Raw genomic sequence first — 21,493 nt, 5'->3', positions numbered from 1 at the left:
ATTACAGTACCTGCTAAATTTGATGTCACTTCTCATTAGAAAATCCATTCGATTTGACTGATCTGACTGACATTCCTAAGCTCACTGCCCGTAAGGAGCTTTGGGAGCTCACAGCTCTTTACAGACGCTGTTTACATGAATGGAATACGTTCCTGTTCACTGAGGTAAGTTTGTAAACCCACCCTCATTTTGAAGGAGTTGTAATTGAGCCTGGCTGCTAAAGCTCAACTTGAAATATTGTCCTTCTGGTAGCTTGCATTGTCACAAGCTCAAGAGCAAATCACCCACTGGCAGCAGCAAGTTGCAAACCTATCAAACATCATACCTGCTGGTGACGCAGTGCTTCAGGAGACCTCAGAAACCATTGATGATTTAAGTTGTCGGCTTAAAATCTTGGCCAAGTTTCGGAGTCCAACAGTAAAACCGAAACACCGGACCACTTTTTTCAAAGGCCAGTACCTGAATTGCAGTGTTGATATGCTCTGTGATGCACAATGTATATAAGATGCTAAAAACATATATTCCACGTGACAGGCATTGGGTTATGTCATGCCTCCGATAAGAATGCAACTCTTGCGCAGCTTATTTTTCAGCCGTTTGACCTTCATCAGGATCTGATCAACAAGGTGGGAATGATGTTTTTAAAGTTGCAGAAATAAATCAATTGCAATTGAAAGCACAAAAACCCCCACCAACCTTGCTGTATAAAGTCAATTCTTTGTTTCAGATATGTAGCGATGCGCAAAAGGAGAATTCCATGGAACAGACATTTAAAAAAATTCAACAGGCATGGATGAACCGTATTTTCCAGCTGCATGACTGTACAGGTCCTTGTTGCCATTTTGCTGAGCCACAAGTATTGACAAAGGAGTCCACTTCTGATGCCTCATGGGATGCCAAAATTATCATTGGTAAGACTATTAATTTAATGATGTAGCATGTCAAGTAATCAAGATCACAACATTCATGGGTTTGATTGTATTGTTTGTATTGTTTGTATTACTTTCCCACAATCAGGCCTAGAATTTCTCTTTTCTGAGATAGAAAAGGATTTGATGACTATGACAAACATGCATAGATCAAGGCACAGTGTCGACTTTAGGTTACAAGTAGAGGAGTGGATGCACTTACTACAAGAGCTTGGTAAACATGTTACTCTGTAGCTCTAACTATAGCTACATATTGTATTAAAATTTAAGAGTAACCTTTAAAAAAATGCTTTACGTTATGTCCATATAGAGAAGCTGTTGCATTTGTTTGATATCTATCAGCAAAAATGGATCCTCCTGACCAACATATTTCAAGAAAAAACCTTGGGTGTTCAAAGATGGGATTTGGTATGTTCCAAAATATGATATTAACCTTTATCCATGTTTCTATCTGAACCTAAATATCTTCAATTCAATGAAAAAAAATCTCTCTTTTTTCATAGCTGGCACAATTCCAATCAATTGATGAGCATTTCAAGAGCATGATGCGCTACAACTCATCCCACTCCAGTGTGCTGAATTTTGTTCGTCCCAAAGAAGGGATCGAAAATCCCCACGGGGAAAACCTTTGCCAAATTCTCCTAAACAATCTATCGACGTTGAACGCTATTGCCGACCAGATGGCAAATCGTCTCCATTCTCGCTGCAAATTGTTTCCAAGACTTTACTTCTTAAGTGACAGGGAAGTAGTGGAACTACTCTCTTTACAACCAACACCTACCTCTCTGTTACCCTTTGTACGGAAATTCTTTAAAGGGGTACAGTGGATGGAAGTGGAGGAAATACCTTTAACAGTGGATCTACAGGATACATGTGACACACAGACTAGGGTACTTGGGATTTTTGGCGACCTCCAGGAGCACATCTCCTTTCTTTCCCCATTGGAACCAAATCACAATCTTTTGATTTGGCTGAGTATGTTTCAGGATCAACTCAAGTTATCCATGGAACATCTCCTGGTGCAGTGTGCTGATGAACGGAAGCAACTTGAACCATCGAATCAAGACTCTTCACATAACACTCTAGGACATGTATTACCTGTGCTTGATATGACATCTAAATATCCTCTTCAGTGTCTACTTGTAGCAGAGGAGACAATCTGGTGCAGTGTCCTTTATCAAGCTTTCCAGGAATCAAGCACGGATAAAATGAGCAGGATTAATGCATTCAATAATGCACAGCTGAAAAATCTTTGCCAGTCCCTAAGGGATGCAGTTGCAAGGTCTAAAGGCGATGTGCAACTGTCAAAATATACAGTGACATGCTTGCGTGCATTAGTGCTCCTTCGAATTAAACATGCACAGCAACTAACTCAACTCATGCAGGTGCAATGTCAGCCAGCATTATCTTTTGAGTGGCTGAGCTCTCTCAAGTATTGTGTAACCTCAGCAGGTGAGAGTCTAAATGAAACTGATGGTCCAAAATGTTACGTGGACATTTTGGGCCATAGACTTCCATATGGTTATGAGTATTTTGGTCCAGAAGACTGGGGAATGGTACATACTCCCTGCACAGATCGAGTGATAATGGGGATTCTCCTTGCTGTGACGAGCTACAGATGTGGATTTGTGAATGGACCTCACTCTTCAGGAAAGACAAATACGGTGGTCCATTTAGGGAAAGCATTGGGTAGACATGTCGTGATGCTACACTGCTGTCCAAACATGCCATCTGATATCTTTCAAAAGATGCTACTTGGTACTCTTTTGACAGGAGCGTGGTTAGTGCTGGATTCTGTGGACTTGCTGCCTCAAAATGTCCAGGCATCACTGGCACAACAGCTTGAGGATATTTACCAATCTTTCTTTGAATCGTCAAGAAAGAGCAAAGACCAGGGAAAAACCGCTTCAGGTTGTAAAAGCACATTTAATCCAGAATTCTGTATGGTATTTTCAGGGTTAAGCATTTCTGCTAACCCCAACTATGGAAGTGTTCTCATATCATCAAAGGAATGCTACTCAGAGATTTCTCAAAGTCTGGGATTTTCAACCAGACCTGTGGCATTAACCTGTCCCGATTACAGGATCATCGTGGAGATAATGCTGACTTCCTTTGGTTTTAAAGAGGCAAAGTGCTTAAGTCAACGTCTGGTATCCCTCATCATTCTCAGCAAGGACTCACTCTGTCTGCCAGTCTTCATTACACAAAACCAGAGTAGCCTCCTTGTAATTTTGCAAAACATCACATCAGCCTCTAAAAAACAATTAAAACAAATTGTTCGGCACGAGAAATTTTCAGGTAAGGCTAGACAGTCTTTTGTAATACGAGCTATTCTCAAATCTCCAGAAAATGAAAATGCAGACGATATTCATGAGGATCAAGAACAAGTCATTTTCCCTGGATTATTGGAGGAAATAACTGTTGTCAAAGCCATTCATTCAGTCTTATCACCATTTATATATGTGCCAAATAAAGTCTCACAGTTTAACTCCATTTTCAAAGAATTGTTTCCGATTGCAAGTCAGCTTCCCTTTATTCAACAATATACTCAGGATGAACACAACTGCGAACTTCAAGAAGCAGTGTCAGAAGAATTAGACCAGCTCCTGTTACACTCTGACACAGAAACTATTTGCCAGGCTCTTACACTCTACCAGACTTTGAGTTTCTCTCATGCAGTTATACTTCTTGGACCCACCGGAAGTGGAAAAACAACCTGTTACAATGCTCTGGCAGGAGGCCTCAGTCGACTTGCAAACAAAACAGATGAAAATATACCTGATGAAAAAAAGTTGAAAGTGGATACGTCTGAGGCTAAACTACAGACCTCTGCTTCAAATTGGAGCTTTATCAACACTGTGGTCTTATTTCCAAACGCCATGTCCCATGAGGAGTTATTTGGTGGATTCTGTGATAAAACTGGGTGGCAAGATGGGGCTGTGACCAAGGCATTGAGAGACTCAGAAAGACACAAGGCTGGAAAATTAGAAATGTGCAAGATGAATGAGCCTAGTCATGAGACCAAAGCAGTGAAATGGCTGATAATGGATGGAGAGCCAACCGGAAAACCCTGCTGGCTAGATCACTTAAGCACATTGAGTGATCTTGAGAACCCATTTTTAAGCATACCATCTGGTGAAAATCTCATGCCATCCCAATCACTCTTCAAGTTACTTGTAGAGACCACTGACTTAAGTGATGCATGCCCCTCTGCAGTGACCCGTTGCAGCCTTATTTACTTTACTGGCACTGATGTTTGGAACTCCGTGTGGAAGAGCGAAATGGAGTCTTTCCATCGCGGGTTCACTCTGGATCAAGCAACCCTGGAAATGTGGACTCAGCTGTCAGAAGATCTTTTCTCCAGCACTCTCAGTTTGCTGAAGAAGAACAATATTTCGAATAAAGGTCAACCCGCAACGTACGGCCTGGCAGAGATCACATCATTCATTCGAATCCTGCGTGCCCTCCTCCAGCATTTTGCCAGGAAACACAAAAACAATGAAGCCACAGCACGGAAAGACACAAAAGGTATAATTACTTGCAAACTTGGAAATATGGACAGATGTTAGTTGGGCATGTTTCTACTATTGTCACTGATTATTCCAGCAGATATGACTCCAGGCAGAGATTCCAATATGAGTCAAGATCTTTTTGTGTTGTCTTATATTTGGGGTTTTGGTGGGCATCTTCATCCTCGGTAGGTAATGATTTTTTGTTGTAGTTATTACCTTACATTTGTGAACTTGCAAAGTTTCTTGACGCATGTTGTACCGTAACGTTTGCCAATGACTACACGTGACAATTTTCTTTTACATATTTTGTTCCTCTTGTTTCAACAGACTCTGGCCTCAGTTTGACATTGTAGCCCGCCAAGTACTGTTTGATAGTCGATCTAAAATTGTGGTTCCACATGAAGGGACTGTGTTTGATTTGTTCTTTAATATTGACAACCAGATATACTCTAACAACACCTTATTGACAAAGTCCATCACTCCCAAGGTTTGTTCTCATTTTAAGAGGAAAGACATATTATCAAATTGAATATATAACAAAAAATATCAATGTCCCTACACAGTACTGGAAGTATACCTGTCTGCTCTCCGTCATGTTGGAGGCGATCCAGCCTGTTTTGCTCACAGGAGAGCCGGGTTCAGGAAAATCTACTGTATGTAACACCCTGCTGTGTTTCGATAAGCCACACATTAAAGTACCAGCTAGTTCTATACAGGGTCCCACAGACTTGCGCCATTTGCTGTGTGGAATTAGCTACCAGAAGAGCTGTCAAAAAACCAAGGGTGTCATGCACAAACAGCCAGGCCTAATGCTTTATGTGGATGACTTGCATGAGACACCACGTGGTGAGTAAAACAGTACAGTACAAAATAAAGTACAAATCGTGGGTCAATGTTTATTTTAATCAGCATTTTCCAATTTTTATTTTAATAGATGTGACTGGGAAGACTTCAAAAATCTTAGAAACTCTACGACAAAGTATTTCAAAAGGAGGGGTTCTTGCATTTGATTCTGACCACTTCAAGGTGCTCAGTCCCGGATTCATCACCTACCTGGCTACCTGTTGTGTCTTTGAACTGGACAACCCCCACGTTAGTGTAATATCTTCCAGGCTATCACGCCTATTCTCCATCTTTGCACTTCCAAGCTTAAACACAGAATTGATATTTTCTATTCAGTCGCCTCAGCTTAAACTCTGGCTCAGGGATGTGCCATTTATTCCAAGTGTGGTGGATATGGTACGTTCTATCATCAATGCGACAGAGAATTTGTATGAAGATGTGTGCAACAATTTCCAGCCAACTAGACAAAGCCCCCATTTTTTATTCTCTTACCATGATCTGAAGAAGGTGTTTCAGGGGATGTGCTTATGGCAGCCTGTCCTTCCAAAAACAGAGCCGCTAGACCCGAAATTAAAATCGAAATCTTCACCCCTCCCTCCAGAGCCTGTAGCCATGGAGCTCAACATTGTGCATCTCTGGATACATGAGTGCATGCGTACCTTTGGTGATCGGATAAGCTCAGAGGACGAAATTGCTAAACTGCAATCACTCATTACTAAGACAGCAACAGCACACTTTAAAGTGCAATTGCAAGATAAATCCAACCTTCAGGCCCTCTTTCCTCCAAGCTCCACGAGTCTCATTGCACAATTAGACACCGCAGGCACCCGTACACCCAGAAGTCCAGTACAAGAACCAAAGTCAGCTGCATCGACAGAATCGAATATCCCCAGACCACAAGCAAAGTTTCTTCAGCATTTGCTGGAAGCTGTGACTAAGCTTACGTATGGCCCAGAACTTGTTGCAAGTGATTTTCCTCTCTTCAAATGTAGCTCTTATCAGCCACGAGACCTCCATGTGATGATACAGAACTTGTTGGCGCACATTGACATGAAAGACAATGACAAACAAGATATTGATAGACACTTTGCATTCAAATACACTGTGCACAGACAAAGGATGTGCCAGATGTTGCATATTTTCAGGGCTCTGCAAATACCTGGAGGTCATGGATTGCTAATGGCCCCAGGTAGGGGCACAGGACGTAAAACCACCGTACGTTTAGCAGCCTATGTCTCAGGCTGCCACCTGATGGAAGTACACGCTGGTAACGAAAGTGAATTGCATAGAATTTTAAAACAAGCTGGGAATCGAACTCGAGTTTCTGAAATTAATAGCATCATACTGGTTCATGAGAATATAAGCTCCTCTGTCAGAGAAGAGCTATTGGTGGCCCTCAGGTCCTACCCGGGGCTCTACACAGACCAGGAGCTGACCAAACTTGTTTCCAGGGTGACTGCTGTGTATAAAACAAAAAGATTCCTCTTGGACAGCTGGATTTTTGACAAGTAAGGAAAACGTATTGCACCACACTGTTAGTCTATATTTCTTCTATTCTAACTTAAAAATGTGGCCTCTGGTTGTATTGAATTGACTGTGACAATGTTCTTTTTAACTTAGGTACTTGTGCCAAAACCTCAGAGATGTGCATGTATTCATGTTGATGCCTGCCGTTGTATCAGCCAGCAGTGGAAACAATGAATCCAAGGTTTTTGGATTGCTTACGCTTGTTATTGTATTGTATGTAAATATTGTACATTTTGTAGTCAAAAAAATGTGCAATAAGCTGTATTGGGTTTTGCTTGCAGTGCTAACATATTATGGGTTCTTTTTAAAGCTGCCTAATGGTATTTACAGTCCAACTCTTGGTCACCTAGGCACAACTGACCAAGGCTCTGGGCCTCTGCTATGTGGAGATGTGCCAGCCTTGGTTCAATCAGTCTTTGGCAGAAGTAGCTGCTCACTACCTGAAAAACATTCATCAAAATTGTAAGTTAGAATGCAAACATCATTTTATTTCTGTTAAATTGCAATGATGGTAAGATAACTTCATTTTCCCCTTTGAATTCAGTGAAAATACAAGGCTCACAAGTTGGCCTGTCTATAGCGATGGCAGGAATCCACCAGTCTGCATATCAGTACGCTTCTGTCCTTCTAATGGCACAGCCTTTCAGCCCTTACACATATATGGCCTTCATTTCCCACTTTGGTTACATCTGCAAAGTTATGCTCAATGAATTGGAGAGCCGATCCAACAGGTAGTGAGTCTCCTCATTTTACTCTTACAAATATTCCGTTTTTGTGCCAGCATCATGTAATCTTGATTTTTATAGGACTTCAGGAGTGAGCTTTGATGCTAGTCCTTCAGATTTTTTTTACATGTGTTCTGATCTGTAAAGTAAGTGCTGCGCCATGATGAATATTTTATTTGTGTAGGCTTAACACTGGTCTGTCTCATTTGGATGCCCTGGACAACACTGCCATGAAGTACAAACACGAGTTAATTAGAATGCAGGGAATAGTTGCCGAGATACAGAAGGTAGAGTATACACAGTCGAACCATAACTGGTTACATTATATCAACTCCAGCGCAAATGTTTAACGTGGTGCATGTTGTATCATCTCCAATCGTTTTTTTTAACATTACTTGAAAGTTGGTCTGTGTTACTGATGTCATGGCACATTTTCAATAGTGAATTGCTATTCAGCTTCTGCTCCCCTCGCCTTTACGTTGTTTCAGCGTGTGGATGAGCTTCTTGGAGCCATAGACGGCCAGAAGAGTTTGCTTCAGAAAGCCGAAATGAAATGTGCTAAACAGAATCGAAAAATACAAATCCTGGAGGACCGTATCGCCGAATCTGAGAATGAGGTGAACACATGAAATATCTGTTTCCAAGACTTCAATGATGACACAATGCCAGTTTGTAAATGAATTTGGAAATAATGATAATTTTCACTCATTTTTCTCAGCTGAGCCCATTTTTCCAGGCAGCACTCGCTGTGATCCACAGTCTGGACCCGTTAGACCTCGAGGAGGTGCGCCACTACAGAGATCCACCTGATGGGGTGGTGCTCGTCATGAATACCATTCTTTTGCTCTTTGACCGGCCACCTGGCTGGGACAATGCAAAACGACTCTTTGGACAATGCAACTTGTATAAGGTATATTTTAAAAGCATTCAACCCTAATAGATTCTACTAATTTGCCAGGTCGGACATATCATGAATTCATTACATTTAAAAAAGATACTACAGTGGTACCTCCAAGGTTGAACACACGGATATGGACAATTTACCATTGGAAATAATGAAAATTCAATGAATCAGTTCCAGGGTCAAAAAGATTCCATGAACAGTCACTTTTTAACAGAGGTGGGCATTTAACTAAAGTTTGCCGGTCTGTCAGTCACCATCCGTCTGGAGCCTGAGTACCCGTCCGCCATCAACCTATCCGTCTAGTTTTCAAGCCGGACCAAACTGTAATCATCTATCGGTCAGTCTGTCTACTATTTTAACCGCTATTTATAAAACCAAAGCATAATCACAATCAGTGGATAACAAAAGGGCTAATAAATGCTTGCAAAAAGAAAAACACTTTATGTAGGGAATTTATGAAATATGTATTTTTTATTTTTTTGTCAGCGTTGGTCCAAACCTGGCAAAAAAAACTCCCAATCCTGACACAGCTAACAATACTTATACTGACTTAATTGAAAGAAATCCAAGTTCAATGTGTCTTAAACACGCTGAGGAAAAATAAGTAATGATATTGTTAATGGTTGTAAAGGAAAAATATCTACCGACTGTGATGAAATTGGTATGAAGATAGTGAAAAAGTGGGGATCTCCAAACAATTTACTTTATTGCCAATCTATCATTTCAAACTAGGCAATTTCCGAGCTTCGACTGGTTGCCAGTCAATGACACAGCACACTTAAGGAAACAAACATTCACACACACATTCACACACCTGGACAATTTAAAGTCTTCAGTAAACCTTTCATGCATGTTTTTGGCATGTGAGATGAAGCTAAAAGTAAAAACTATTCACAGGAAGGTCGGAGCCTAGATTCGAAACATTTAACTTAAAACTCCAAGGCAGACGTGTTAACCAACCTGTCCTCTTAGCTTTAATGGCATTAATACAAAATAATTATAAAAATAGCTTCGAATTTTATATATTAAAAAATCTGGTTAATGTTGGATAACACCTGACATGTCATAGCAGCTAGCCGGCTAGTTGGATGCCAGCTGGTGGCTAGCAGCTAGTATTTAGCATCAACTTTGGCTTGCGTGACACTGACATACCTATTTCACGTAACCTCTGGTGTATATTGTTCGTCTTACTTTATCTTAATCACCATAAATCAATAAAAATATAAAATAAGGGCTAAACACTTGTAAAGTTAAACTGACCTCTAGTGAAAAACGCTAACATCTTGCATGCAGTCACTCATGACCGCATTTCGGACTTTGAAAAAGCTTTTTAAGGCCCTAAAATTGTGGTCAAATTCTCAAAAGTACAAACCCACAAGCATATGACTTTAGAGATATCACTGTACAGTACGCCAGTTACAAATGCTCTTTCTTTTGCTCAACACTTGCCACTCTTTCCTATTTGTTAAACCAGTGCCTGGAAGTATTTGACTTCTACAGCCTTACGGACATACAAATGCTACAACTTGGTGAGTTAATTCAAAACCCCATGTTTGTGCCGGAGATCATTCGTGAGGTGAGCAAGGCCTGCGAGACTCTATGCCGCTGGGTCCTTGCTGTCAACAATTGCGGCTCTAAGAGATACCAACTGATGGTCAGAAAGCAGCTGGACTTAATGCTTATAAGGGCCCAAGATCAACTTGAGCAGATCAAGGATTACATGGAGGAAATACACCGTTGCCTCGAAGAGCTCGGTGTTCAGCTGCAGCCTGTGCAGAAATTGCTGGATGAGCAACTGCTGCTACTACACCAAGCTGAGTCCCTGGAGAGAAAGGCTGCAAATGCTGTGCAATTGTTGCTAAAACACACACGAGTGTGGAGGGCTGAAGCTCAGGTAACACTTAACATACACAAATACAATATCTTAGAGTATTATCCTTTATGATAAATGGCGTAGAGATTTGTTTTGGGAAAAATGAATAGTTCTCTGTCAAACAAGGAAATGTCAACACCAAATCATTATCTCAATAATGAATACATTAAAAAGTGCAGCTCAATACTTGGGTCCAAATGGTGTTTATTGTTGTGCTACAATATTTTTGCTTCCTTCAGGAAGCACTTTTGCAGAGACAACGCTTACCAGGAGATGCCATGGTCTTGGCTGCATTCATCTCATATTTAGGCCCCTTCGCAGCTGATGTACGCACTGAATTGCTGAGCAAGTGGAGGGTGTTGTGCCAGACGGGAAGTATCGACAAAAATCCCAGAGACGCCAGAAGTTCCCTCTTCACCTCCACCGACCCAGCAGCTCCTCTGCCAACCGGTTTTCCAGTCGCTCTCTCTGAGGCACTGCAACCTCTTCTGTGCCGGGTGTTGGGTGTGAAAGAGTGGCCGCAACATGTGACGGCAACCACCAGATTAGTGGCGAAACTGCTGATGTGGGGCTGCAGGAGGAGTTGGGTTAAATACTGGCCTCTGTTGGCTGACACCCAGCATCATCTGGAGGTCAACTCTAAAAATGGTGTCATTACAGGTTTGTGTTTTGTTGGTGACAATTTAGTACCTTGCTTGTGTTGGTTGTGTATGCCCATTCGAGACCATTACAGGTTGGGATGGCATCACTATTTGAAATGAAGAAACAACACATTTTTGTCTGTTCTACAGGCGAAACAGGAGACGATGTCAGTCTTGGGAAAGAGTTTGAGTGTGACATAGTGGTTTGTGCTGATGACCCTAAGCTAATGTGCCACTTGGACCTGGCTGCTGAGAAAGGTAACTGGAACTGGTTGCTGGAATCATCATATAGTATAACCTCTAAATTGGAAAGCCCATGAATTTTTAAAATTGTGGATTTGACTGAAATTCTGCAAGTCCAAACGCCAGAAATCGAGCTGCCACCATGCATGACATCAGGAACAGCACTTGCAATGTACAGTATATAAGCGCTGCACATGTCTCTGTCCTGGCTGCTCAATAAAATAAATCAAAATTAGGCAGGGCAATTTTATTTGCTTAACCTTAATTTGCATATAGGCATATGAAAGTTAAGAATGGTAATATATGAAATAAAATATTTCCTGTACAGTGAACTAACATTTTATACCGGCAACACTTTGACCCTGTAATAGATCAATTAAATTTCAGGGTTTTTTTTCCTATGGGAAAAAGATACATTAAATCAAACATATTAATGGTTGACCAGTAACCTGGAATGTAATGTGTTCAATTTCAGAGGTTGCACATTTGGAGTTCATATTTACTGTACAGGTGCATCTCGATAAATGTGAATGTCATGGAAAGTTTATGCTAATATATGTCACTTTTTAATTTTTTTTACATTTAAAATGTGAAGATTATGTTTTCATGCTTGTTTCATATATACCATTATATTTTTTTGTTTTATATATACCATTATAACCACGTTTAATTAATTTGTATAATGTGCATTCCACTTTTTGAATTAAACTAATGAATCACATGAACTTTAGTATGATACTCTTAATTTTTTGAGAGACACTTGTATATCCTGTTTTTATTGCAGGCTTGAAAGTCCTGGTTACTCACATCGAGCGAGTATCCGCCAGTCCACAGTTTCTCGCTTCTTTGGCCCGTCCCGCTGCGAGTTGTCCGCCAGGGTCAAAACAGACAGCCCACCTCAACCACCCTGAGTTCTTCCTCTTGCTCAGCACCCACTATCCTGCCCGACTCCTCAGTAGTGGTAGGAAGCAACAACAGAAATTTCACATCTTCCAGGAAAACATGGATTTTCAAATAACCCCCCCAAGCGATGACTAATTGTGCTCTCTTCCTGCTCAGCCATCCATCCATCTGTGCTGGCTCAGGTGGATGTGGTTGACCTCTCGCCAAGCTCGGATCAGATCCAGGAACTCATGCTGACACAGCTACTGCAGTCGGAGTGCAAAGTGCTGCTGATTCAACACCTGCGGATGCAGAATGACAAGCAGCTGCTGCAGAGGAAGCTGGTCACGGAGGAGGTGAGTCAGGCAGGCGTTCACCGTACGACAATATTTCTCTCACAACTTTGAATCATTGGTAACCTCATTAGATGTTGGCATCACACAGATGTGTATCCTTTGTAGCTGTCACTGTCATTTGGCAGCGTTTCGCGGAATCAATTCTTGCTAGAATGAGCTAATTAATTATGTACACTCGGACTTAGGCTCATCAAGTTTACAGTATTCCCAATTTTTGGGTTAACACTGGCGGGTACTCAAATACAAGCAAACTAACAAAATACATAATATAATATCATACATAATATAATATATAATACATGAATAAATAATCAGTTTATGTAAAAATATTGTATTTCATACATAATTCTATCGTGACTGACTGAGGATCTGTTTTCCTGCCTATTTTTTATATTTAAGAAAACATCATATATGCCATTAAATGTGTTACTTTTTTATTGTAAATAATTGATTAAAAATAGTAAAATAAACATTGTTATACACACATTCAAGAACATTTGTTTAATTAAATCATTAGATAAAGAATTATAATTAAATTAATTACACTGGTCAACAGCAAATTTTAATCAGAGTTGGCTCTATGTGTCCCTCGACGTATTTTTGACACTGATTAAATTTTTTAATATGGTTGATAAAATGGTTGCACAAATGTGCACACTCTTTTACAACTGGGGATTTGGCTGTGTTCAGAATTAACAAATCACATTCAAACATTAAATGGGATTCACCACATACTTGCCAGCATTTAAAGTGCCTCGGAGTAACCCCAAATGAATTTCAACTTTTCTAGTAGGATTTAGCTGACCTAAAATAAAAGACACATAAACCTCCACACAAGTCAGTGCAAAAACATCAATATGAAAACAAAAATCCTTTGGAATGATTTTCACACATTTGATCTGACGATACTCCACTTTTTTGTAGGACTCTGTGATGGACTTAGTCCTGCAGTCCGACACCACACGAATGCAAGCGCCCGAGTTCCTCACCCAAGTGGCCGAGGTTCAAGAATCAATGTCTTATGCTCGGACTGAGTTGCAACTGGTTTATGAGAGGCAAGAGTTCCACGAGCCTCTGCTGGCTGCTCCCCAGCAGTTGATAAAGCTGGCATGGCTATTCTACCAGGCTTTGCAGGAGGTGTCCCGCCTTTCCCCAACCTATTACTTTCCATTATCCTCCTTCATTGTAGTGATGCAGGAGGCCTTCGCAGAGAAGGCTAGTGGGCTTGTGTCATACGGCACCGGGAAGGTGATAGGGGGAGTAATACCGGACATAAGGAACAAGATGGTGGCAAAATTGATGTTCTACTACAGGCCATGTCTCTTTCGAAGCCACAGTGCGGTTTTCAAGCTGTTGGTGACTTTGGCTGTGATGCAGACCAACCAGCTCTGCTCTCTACCGGAGAGGACAGCTTTCCTCATGGGATTCAAAGATATTCATGTTCCTCCAGTTCCACATTCCTCAAAGGATAATTGGTTATCCCCTCAGGTTGACCCTGACCTCCTTTGTTTAGAGAAGATTCCAGACTTTACAGGGCTGACTGCCTCTCTGACCTCTTCACACAAGGAGTGGCAAGAGTACCTGCGCTTTCCTTCCTCCGTCGTAGCAAAACCGGTTCCATGCGGATCTCACTCCCATCTGTCCTTGATGCAGCGGACTCTCCTTTTGAAGACCTTGGACCCGCAGGCCACTGAAGAGCTAGCTGAGGCTATGGCAACCTGCCAGTTCCGCGCACCTCGGCACACATCAGTGCCTCACTGCGGGAACCCAGCGGCTCTTTACAGATTTCTTGTGGAGCACAAGGGACCGATCATCCTAACATGTCCTTGTCCATCCAAAGATAAGTGGACAAGCATTCAGCCTCTCCACTTAGTGAAGCTTTTGGCCTCCAAGGCCGCAGACACAAAGGAGGTAAGGCTAACTGGCTTCTTTTTGATATATACAGCTGATGTTGTTGTTGTTTTTTTAATAATGAATATTTATCGTCCAGGTGAAAGTAATTTCTGTTGGAAGACTTTGTGACAGTGACTTCACCACCTTTACGCTGGAAAAAGCAGTCAGAGACGGTCACTGGTTGGTTTTTAATAACTGTCACCTGCTGGAGCATTGGGATGCTAAACTAGTGGCACGTTTCAATCAGCTGTTTTCCCCTTTTAGAGGTAAAAGTGTCTTTTGTGACAATAGTTTAAATAAGTTGTTTGAACAAGTTCAAACAAAAATTTCAAGTAAGAGGTGATTTAAAAAAAAAAAATCTATGAATTGTCGATACCTTTTAGGTATAATTCGGATCAATGTGAGGTCATCAACATTTGACAGCATAGGATTTGCGTTTTTTGTAAACACATTATTGACTTGCTCATGGGAGTTACTACAAGTAAAGCTTTATCAAGCTTTATCAGTTTTATCTCCAAAGCATCTGCTGAGTCAACCTTATGTTGATGGTGAGTTCCAGTGCAGCCCTCCAGATAAACTTTCCCTGGTTTTGTGCAGACGCCTACTCTAGGAGTTTTGGTATTTTCATCAGTAGTAGAATTAGCAGGCCTTCTGCTGTGTGGTTTGTCAAAAGAACAGATCCTGTTTTGAGAAACTTGTCATGTAAATTGAAACGTGTTGGAGTAGTGTCAATGACAGAAAAACATCTTGCCAGATGGTCATTTCGCAACGCTGCCATGTCAATAGGGAAGCCGTGACCAAGGAAATGATGTGCTTCCAAAAAAATTGCAACCATCTGGCTGCCAAACGCTGATGGCCTCATGTCTGTCTGAATGCTACCTTAAACAAAACGACTTTTGGGACCCCCTCTACATCCAATTTAACTGTGCCTCTTAATTGCCCCACAGCAACAGAGCACATAAATAGTCCTCACCCAGACTTCCGAGTGTGGTTTCTAACTGAAGAAACTACTCAGTGCTTCCTTCCTGGTAGGTTTTTCAATTTATCTCTTCTCCTCTTGTGGTGATCTTAAACCAACAAATGTACAGTATGCTCGCTGCTTATCCAGTGTGATGTACCGAGATGACTATCACAGCACGCCACATGCATAACGGTATTGTCAACAATCACACATCTCCATTGAACCAGATATCTGTCATAGTACCAAGACTGACCTGTGAGAGGCAGCATGGTACCACAGAGCACCCAAAATAATAGTAGAAGAAGAAATTCAATACAGATAACAGCTAAGATGACTCTTATTTTATCTGGTAAAGGTTTGAAGTTGTAAGCGCTTCTTCTCATTTCGATTGTGATAAGTGACTTGTTATACAAACACTCAGGTGCTAATTTTTGTTCAATTACATGTAATGGAATTCGCTGTGACCTTGAAGATTTGCAATCATAAATATTGAACAGGTATAACATTTACGATTGTCAGCCTGACTGTTTTCCCATTAGATAAGGGATGAAAAAAATCATTTTTAACACACTACATCACAGATTAATTGCTAGGATACATTTTCAAAGACATCGGATCACCACGCCTTTGATGCTGATTAACGAATGCCTCTGCCACTCATAACATAAATTGTGGATGGATTGTATCTCCTCGGTGTATAGGCACATTTAAAAAGATACTTGCCCATGTTGCAAAAATGATTAAATTCCTGATGTCAATTTAATCCAGCATCAGTGCGAATGCATGGCCTGCCTCTGGTTTGTGACTCTTCCTGGAACATGAAGGAAGAGTTGAGGTGCTCCTTGCAATATTTGTCATCCGTCGCTCAGCGTCACTCGGAAAGTGTGGCTGACAACACAGAGCTGCTTCTGCGCTGTGCTACCTTCCACTCTGTGTTGCTACAGAGAGAAACCTACAAATACCTGGGCCTGGCCAAAATCTATAGCTGGTGAGAACTCAAAACGCGCTGTGACTAAGTAGCTGATAATAACATTACATTGCATTTGAGAATTTTTTTTTTCTCACTTGGTTTCTACATGAAGGGGCCAATCAGATCTTCTGGCTTTGGTGGATGCACTTATTTCCTCTGCCAGTCTGTGCCACAACAAGACTAAAGCTTTACAATACATTGCAGGTAATTAAACATGAGAAGTCATTAGTTGTGTGTGATAGTGTTTCAGTTGTGAATGTGGATGCAATAAATCTCATTAGTAAGAGTGAGAGCATTTACTATTGTGTGAGGGAGTTTCAGAAGTGTATATGAAAAAAAGAAAAAAAAAATGAAATGTGTGTCTGAGCGTTACAGTAGTGTATGTAAGTGAAAAAAATCTGGAGTGTGCCTGTGAGAGCATTTCAGTTGAGTGTATGAATTATGAAATATGTCCCCCGCGACCGCCCGTTCCAAGCTTTGCTCAAATTTGCACACTGATGTTTATTTTAATTTTTTCAATTTCTAGTCAACCTTGTGCATGGCGGCCATGTTCTGGAGTCTGCGGATTTAGAGGTGGTGCAAAACACTGCAGAAACCTGCTTCAGCACAGCGCCACCTCTGGCCAGCGGACCACACATGCTCGCCAATATCATCGTCAGCACTGAGCACCGTGGTAACGTGACACAGTTTGCAATTTTTCTGTTAAGTCAAGTCGAAGAATGTTTTGCATGATAGCATTATGCGCAAGCATCCACAGTGTGTCTGTCAGTCAACTAGGGCTTGGCAATATGGCCTGAAAATAAAGCATTTGAATATTTTCACAATAATCCAGTTTCTGCTTTTCTCCCATGGAAAAAGAAAATGACAAAGACATGATTCAAAAGAAGTCTTTCTTTTTCATGCCCTCAGATTTTGATAAACTCCAACGAATGCTGGATCGACAGCTGCTGCGTGCCGTAGACATCAGCGAGTCTCTTCTGTTGGGTTTCAGTGCTGATGTGGAAGCAGATCTAGTAAAACTCAACAGTCAGAATCTCAACAAGATGCTCCAGGATTCACAGACTCCTCATGGGCTTGCCTCAAGTTCTCGCAGTGGGTTGGCAATGCTGCCCGAACTTAGCCAGGCTAGAGAGCGTCTGCTCGCACTGCAGGATTACCTCACACACCAAAACGAAATCAGATCAAGAAACGCCGGAGCTGTTTTCCAAAGTCCACTTTATGACTTCCTCCTGGAGGAGTGGCTTGAGCTGAGCGGCTCGGTGTGCTCGCTGCTCTCTCGGCTCCGACAGCCGCTCCGATACATAACGGCAACCTTCCTGTCCCTCCCCACGCTCACCGCATTGTCGCGTTTGCAGAGACGGGCGGAGCTGCTCAGCGCTTATCTGTGGCGGGACAACAATTTGGCACCTCGCGCCGCCTACCGACTGTCTGCTTTCGCCAACGCCAAGGGCTTTCTGGTGGCACTGAGGAGAAAGGCCGCTCAAGTGCATCATAAGTACATCAGTGATATTGCTCTCCAAATTGAGGTAATGCTTAACAACCTGTATAATTTTATTTCAAGAGAAAAATAAGGAATACATTTGAAGATAGATAAGAAATGACAACAAACACAGCTACCTTGACCATCTTAGCTCTTATATCCCTCTTATGGCCTAACTACATCATCACTATTACTTTTCACAACTGAGAGGATAACAGTCTTCTCATCCTTCCAGGTTCGTGACGATCCATTATTCACCCCACGTCCAAAAGATATAGTGGACTTGTGTGACCTGGAACTAAGAGGAGCATCATGGGATGTGCAGAGGGCAGCCTTACAAAACTCACTCTCTCCACAGCCCTGCTTCATGCCTCTCATTTGCATCAGGGCTCAAGTGAAAGATGCACACTTCCCACGTCCCCCAAAAGCCGATCAAGTTTTTCATTGTCCGATTCATCTGGAGGACTTGGACACTGGAGAGGAGGGGCGAGATGACTTTAGCATTGTCACAACAGTTCCACTTCCGAGCGAGTTAGAGCCTTCCTTGTGTAGTTTACGGAAGGTTCGGCTCGTGAGTAGGCTTTGTGATGCATAGGTTTGTTACAAACCTTTTACACAGAGATCCTGTAAAAGCGCTGCGTCTGAGCAGGAACAGTAGACAGAAGCATTTATCCCAATACCTATTTCAGCCCAACACTCTAAAAACAATTGGGTCAAAAATAAGCCAATTATGGGGCAAAAAGGGACCAACCACCACTTGAGTGAATTTGACCCAACTATTTGGGTTAAATAAAGAACCCAAAAAGTTAGGTCAAATTGACCCAATTGGGATCAGACCCTTTTTGACCCATAGTTGGGTTATTTTTGAACCAACTATTTTTCGAGTGAACAGGAGAAGTGAGTTTCAGGTGGTAAACTGTGTGCAGTGTGTTACTGCTTCAATGATCCCACCAAATCGAGAGTTCAACTCTCGTTCCGCGTTGGAGCCATTTATACAGAACAAAACGGAAAACTGCGGGCTTTTACAGTGGTTAGTAATAAAACATTGAATTGTCCAACTGAAATCCTTATTATTTTTACAATATCACGTATTCAGACATACTTTAAGTGTATTATGTGGTGATGGCGTAGTTGCTCTTTACAATACATTCATCCATGTTGCTTTGTCATTAAAAAGGTTGTCTTGTCACAATGATAACTGATGACCATTTTGTTTGATTTATTACGAACCGGCAGGGACAACACCAAACTACTTACCAGACTGTCATATATTTAAATCTGAATGTCATGCTATTACTCATTCAAATAATGATTGATAACATATAGCTCCCTTTGTCGCACCATTCATCATCTGAAACTGGAGTATCAGACCTTTGCAACTTTACAAGTTGCAGGTAAACTGGAAACCTTCTGTTAACTGTGTTTTTGCCATCTACCTGGACCTATTCCTCCTCTTCCATATTTCAGTTGTCTCCATGAGTTCACTAACCTTAATAAATCTGTCTTTTCAAAAGTCCACTGTTTGTTAGTAATGTGGCGGAACTGGGATACTTGTTCGGTATGTTGAATGATTTGTTTTAAACAATGGCTAGTGGGCCTTGTTAAGTCTTGCTCTTCTGACTCGTCCGCTAGGCAACATGGACAGACACCACTACGAAACCTTCGAGAAGTTCGGCAATGACACTTTCCTGCTGCACCTCGACAACGGCCGGGCGTGAGTACATTTCTAACATTGTACTTTGTCCAAGTGATTTTAAGCCGTTACTATGTTGATGCAGATTCGGGCGCCACTCCAGAGATGAGCCCTCCATCTTGGTGCCATTAGAGCAGTGTTGCAGGTACAAATATGCAATATATTATGATTTATTTATTTATGTATTTTTTTGCTGTAATTGTCCCTTTTCACCTCTGCTTAGCAACAGACTTTTTTGAATTACAGTTGACTCTCTAAATGTTTATCAACATCTGCTGAGAGACGCTGGTTAGACCTTAATGTTTTCAAGTTTCCTAATAATTGGTCCAGATGATCTGGGTTTGAATCTTTGTTGCAACGTGCTTGCGTATGCATTACTTTGCAGAGTAAGACAGGTAAATTGTTCTGCCTGTCACTATACGTTGTTGGTATAGGTGAAGTAACTTGAAGTAACTAATAAATCATTGTTGCTCAAAATGACATGAGAAAAGAAATATTATGCCCACAGCAAACCCAATGATCTCTTATGTTTGGGAATGCTATAGATGGGCCACATTTTTTCGTCAGTGCTCCTCGGGGGCCTAACCAGATGTATGACAAAATTTCCATTTTAGATATGGACAAAATATGTGCAAACAGTATATACAAAATATGCGCTCTTTGTATATTTCATTTTTCATAATACATTTCTCAATGCATGTATAAGGTATCAACTATCCTAACCCAACAACAAGGAGTTTGAAACAACAAAATAACCACGTGCTGTGATTATTATTTTTTTCAGTGTAATAGGCTCTCTTGCATGAAAATTAACATTCATAGGACGGCATAAACCTGTTGAACAGCATTATTAAGGGCTCATTTTGTGAATTTTCACAAACATCACTCACTCAAAATTGTAATATTATTGCGGTACTGTTCGTCCTGCACATCATCCCAATTCAGCAAAAAAAAAATATTATACCTTATCATATTGCAGTATATGGCAATAAACTGTAAGACCCAGTGTAAGTATAACTAAGACACATCTGTTATCTAGTGGTGACTGATGATATTACAACTTCAAACTACATATGCATTTTGTTAATTTGCATATTCGTGGATTGTTTTCACTCTTTTTTTCCAAAATTGTATGTGGTTTTTTTTCACGTTTTTTGCGGAAAACGTATATTAAATGTTTATCAGCGTTTTTGAAGAATTTTATGGGTTTGTAAAAAAAATACAAATAAAATAAAATAAAACGTTAAAAAACATTTTATTTTCAAAAACAAAATATGATTATTATTATTTCTAATTAATCAAGGGGTCACTCAGAGTGCGGTTGCATGCGGCCTGGCAGTTGTCCATCTTTTTTTTAGAAGTTCCAGTAAATGGTTTAACCACAAATCTGACCCCAGTTTCCACTTCGCTCTCATCCCCTTGCTCTTCTTGTAGGATCCGTCGTTCCACCTGGCTACGCCTGCGCCTCCTGTCCCTGCCACAATATCGTCTCAGCGACGTCATGCGGGGCTCACTTTCCCACGACCCCCTGCACGGCGTGGCCCCGCTGCTGACAGAGCCACACCTTGCCGCCCTCGATCGGCGTTTGAAAACCGTGCTGGATGCCGTAAGTCGTTGCATGGAGAAGCAGAGTGAGGGTGGGGGTGACGAGGTCATATACGATGACGTCGGCCAACTGAAGGACATGTAAACTCCTGTTGTGTCCGGCCGTCACACACTAATGTTCTGCTAAGTTTATGCAGTTTGCAGAAATTTGTCAGATTGCGAACAAAGAGGCTTCAAGATGTTTACTGCTTCTCCCAATTCAAGATTACTGTCATACTAAACAAACGTGCCTTTAAAACAACCACATTACTTTGCGTTCGGAAAACTGTAATTATATTCATTTAACAGGACATAATTTTCTTGTCATGTAGATATTCAGAGCTTAAAGTTTAAAGCCTGCTATTTTTTTTATATGTTTTTTTATATTGTCACACACAGTAAAATATTGGGTCACTGTACTTCACTCAAAAAGTATTTGCTCGAGGATTTCCAGTTCTTCCAAAACCATTCCTTCGT

At 41.2% G+C, this 21,493-nt stretch overlaps 2 protein-coding genes across 2 annotated transcripts in view; both read left to right on the top strand.

Moving 5' to 3' along the window:
* dnhd1 (dynein heavy chain domain 1) overlaps nt 1–18,488 on the top strand; it is a 25,595-nt gene extending 7,107 nt beyond the window's left edge. Inside the window, 30 exon segments of the mRNA XM_086033457.1 lie at nt 40–164; nt 253–451; nt 535–626; nt 728–911; nt 1,018–1,143; nt 1,240–1,337; nt 1,433–4,457; nt 4,539–4,626; nt 4,769–4,928; nt 5,005–5,287; nt 5,376–6,792; nt 6,905–6,992; nt 7,162–7,273; nt 7,356–7,542; nt 7,721–7,823; nt 8,025–8,153; nt 8,255–8,446; nt 9,915–10,334; nt 10,553–10,973; nt 11,105–11,212; nt 11,982–12,158; nt 12,257–12,435; nt 13,360–14,346; nt 14,426–14,594; nt 15,276–15,356; nt 16,058–16,277; nt 16,372–16,463; nt 16,786–16,932; nt 17,169–17,785; nt 17,975–18,488. Coding sequence (XP_085889583.1) covers nt 40–164; nt 253–451; nt 535–626; nt 728–911; nt 1,018–1,143; nt 1,240–1,337; nt 1,433–4,457; nt 4,539–4,626; nt 4,769–4,928; nt 5,005–5,287; nt 5,376–6,792; nt 6,905–6,992; nt 7,162–7,273; nt 7,356–7,542; nt 7,721–7,823; nt 8,025–8,153; nt 8,255–8,446; nt 9,915–10,334; nt 10,553–10,973; nt 11,105–11,212; nt 11,982–12,158; nt 12,257–12,435; nt 13,360–14,346; nt 14,426–14,594; nt 15,276–15,356; nt 16,058–16,277; nt 16,372–16,463; nt 16,786–16,932; nt 17,169–17,785; nt 17,975–18,334 — 10,586 coding nt within the window. The 3' untranslated portion in view covers nt 18,335–18,488.
* LOC147146113 (extracellular serine/threonine protein kinase FAM20C-like) lies at nt 18,480–21,493 on the top strand. The gene is made up of 3 exons (XM_086033458.1): nt 18,480–19,453; nt 19,518–19,577; nt 20,867–21,493. The coding sequence occupies exons 1-3, from the start codon at nt 19,377–19,379 to the stop codon at nt 21,120–21,122; spliced, it is 393 nt and encodes a 130-aa protein (XP_085889584.1). The 5' UTR covers nt 18,480–19,376; the 3' UTR covers nt 21,123–21,493.

This window comes from Filicampus tigris, chromosome 6 (genome assembly GCF_054856515.1).
Source record: "Filicampus tigris isolate MCC_2025a chromosome 6, RoL_Ftig_1.0, whole genome shotgun sequence".
Classification (NCBI taxonomy): Eukaryota; Metazoa; Chordata; class Actinopteri; order Syngnathiformes; family Syngnathidae; genus Filicampus; species Filicampus tigris.
Note: the sequence above shows the minus strand (reverse complement) of the source record. Positions and strands in the feature narration are given on the sequence as shown.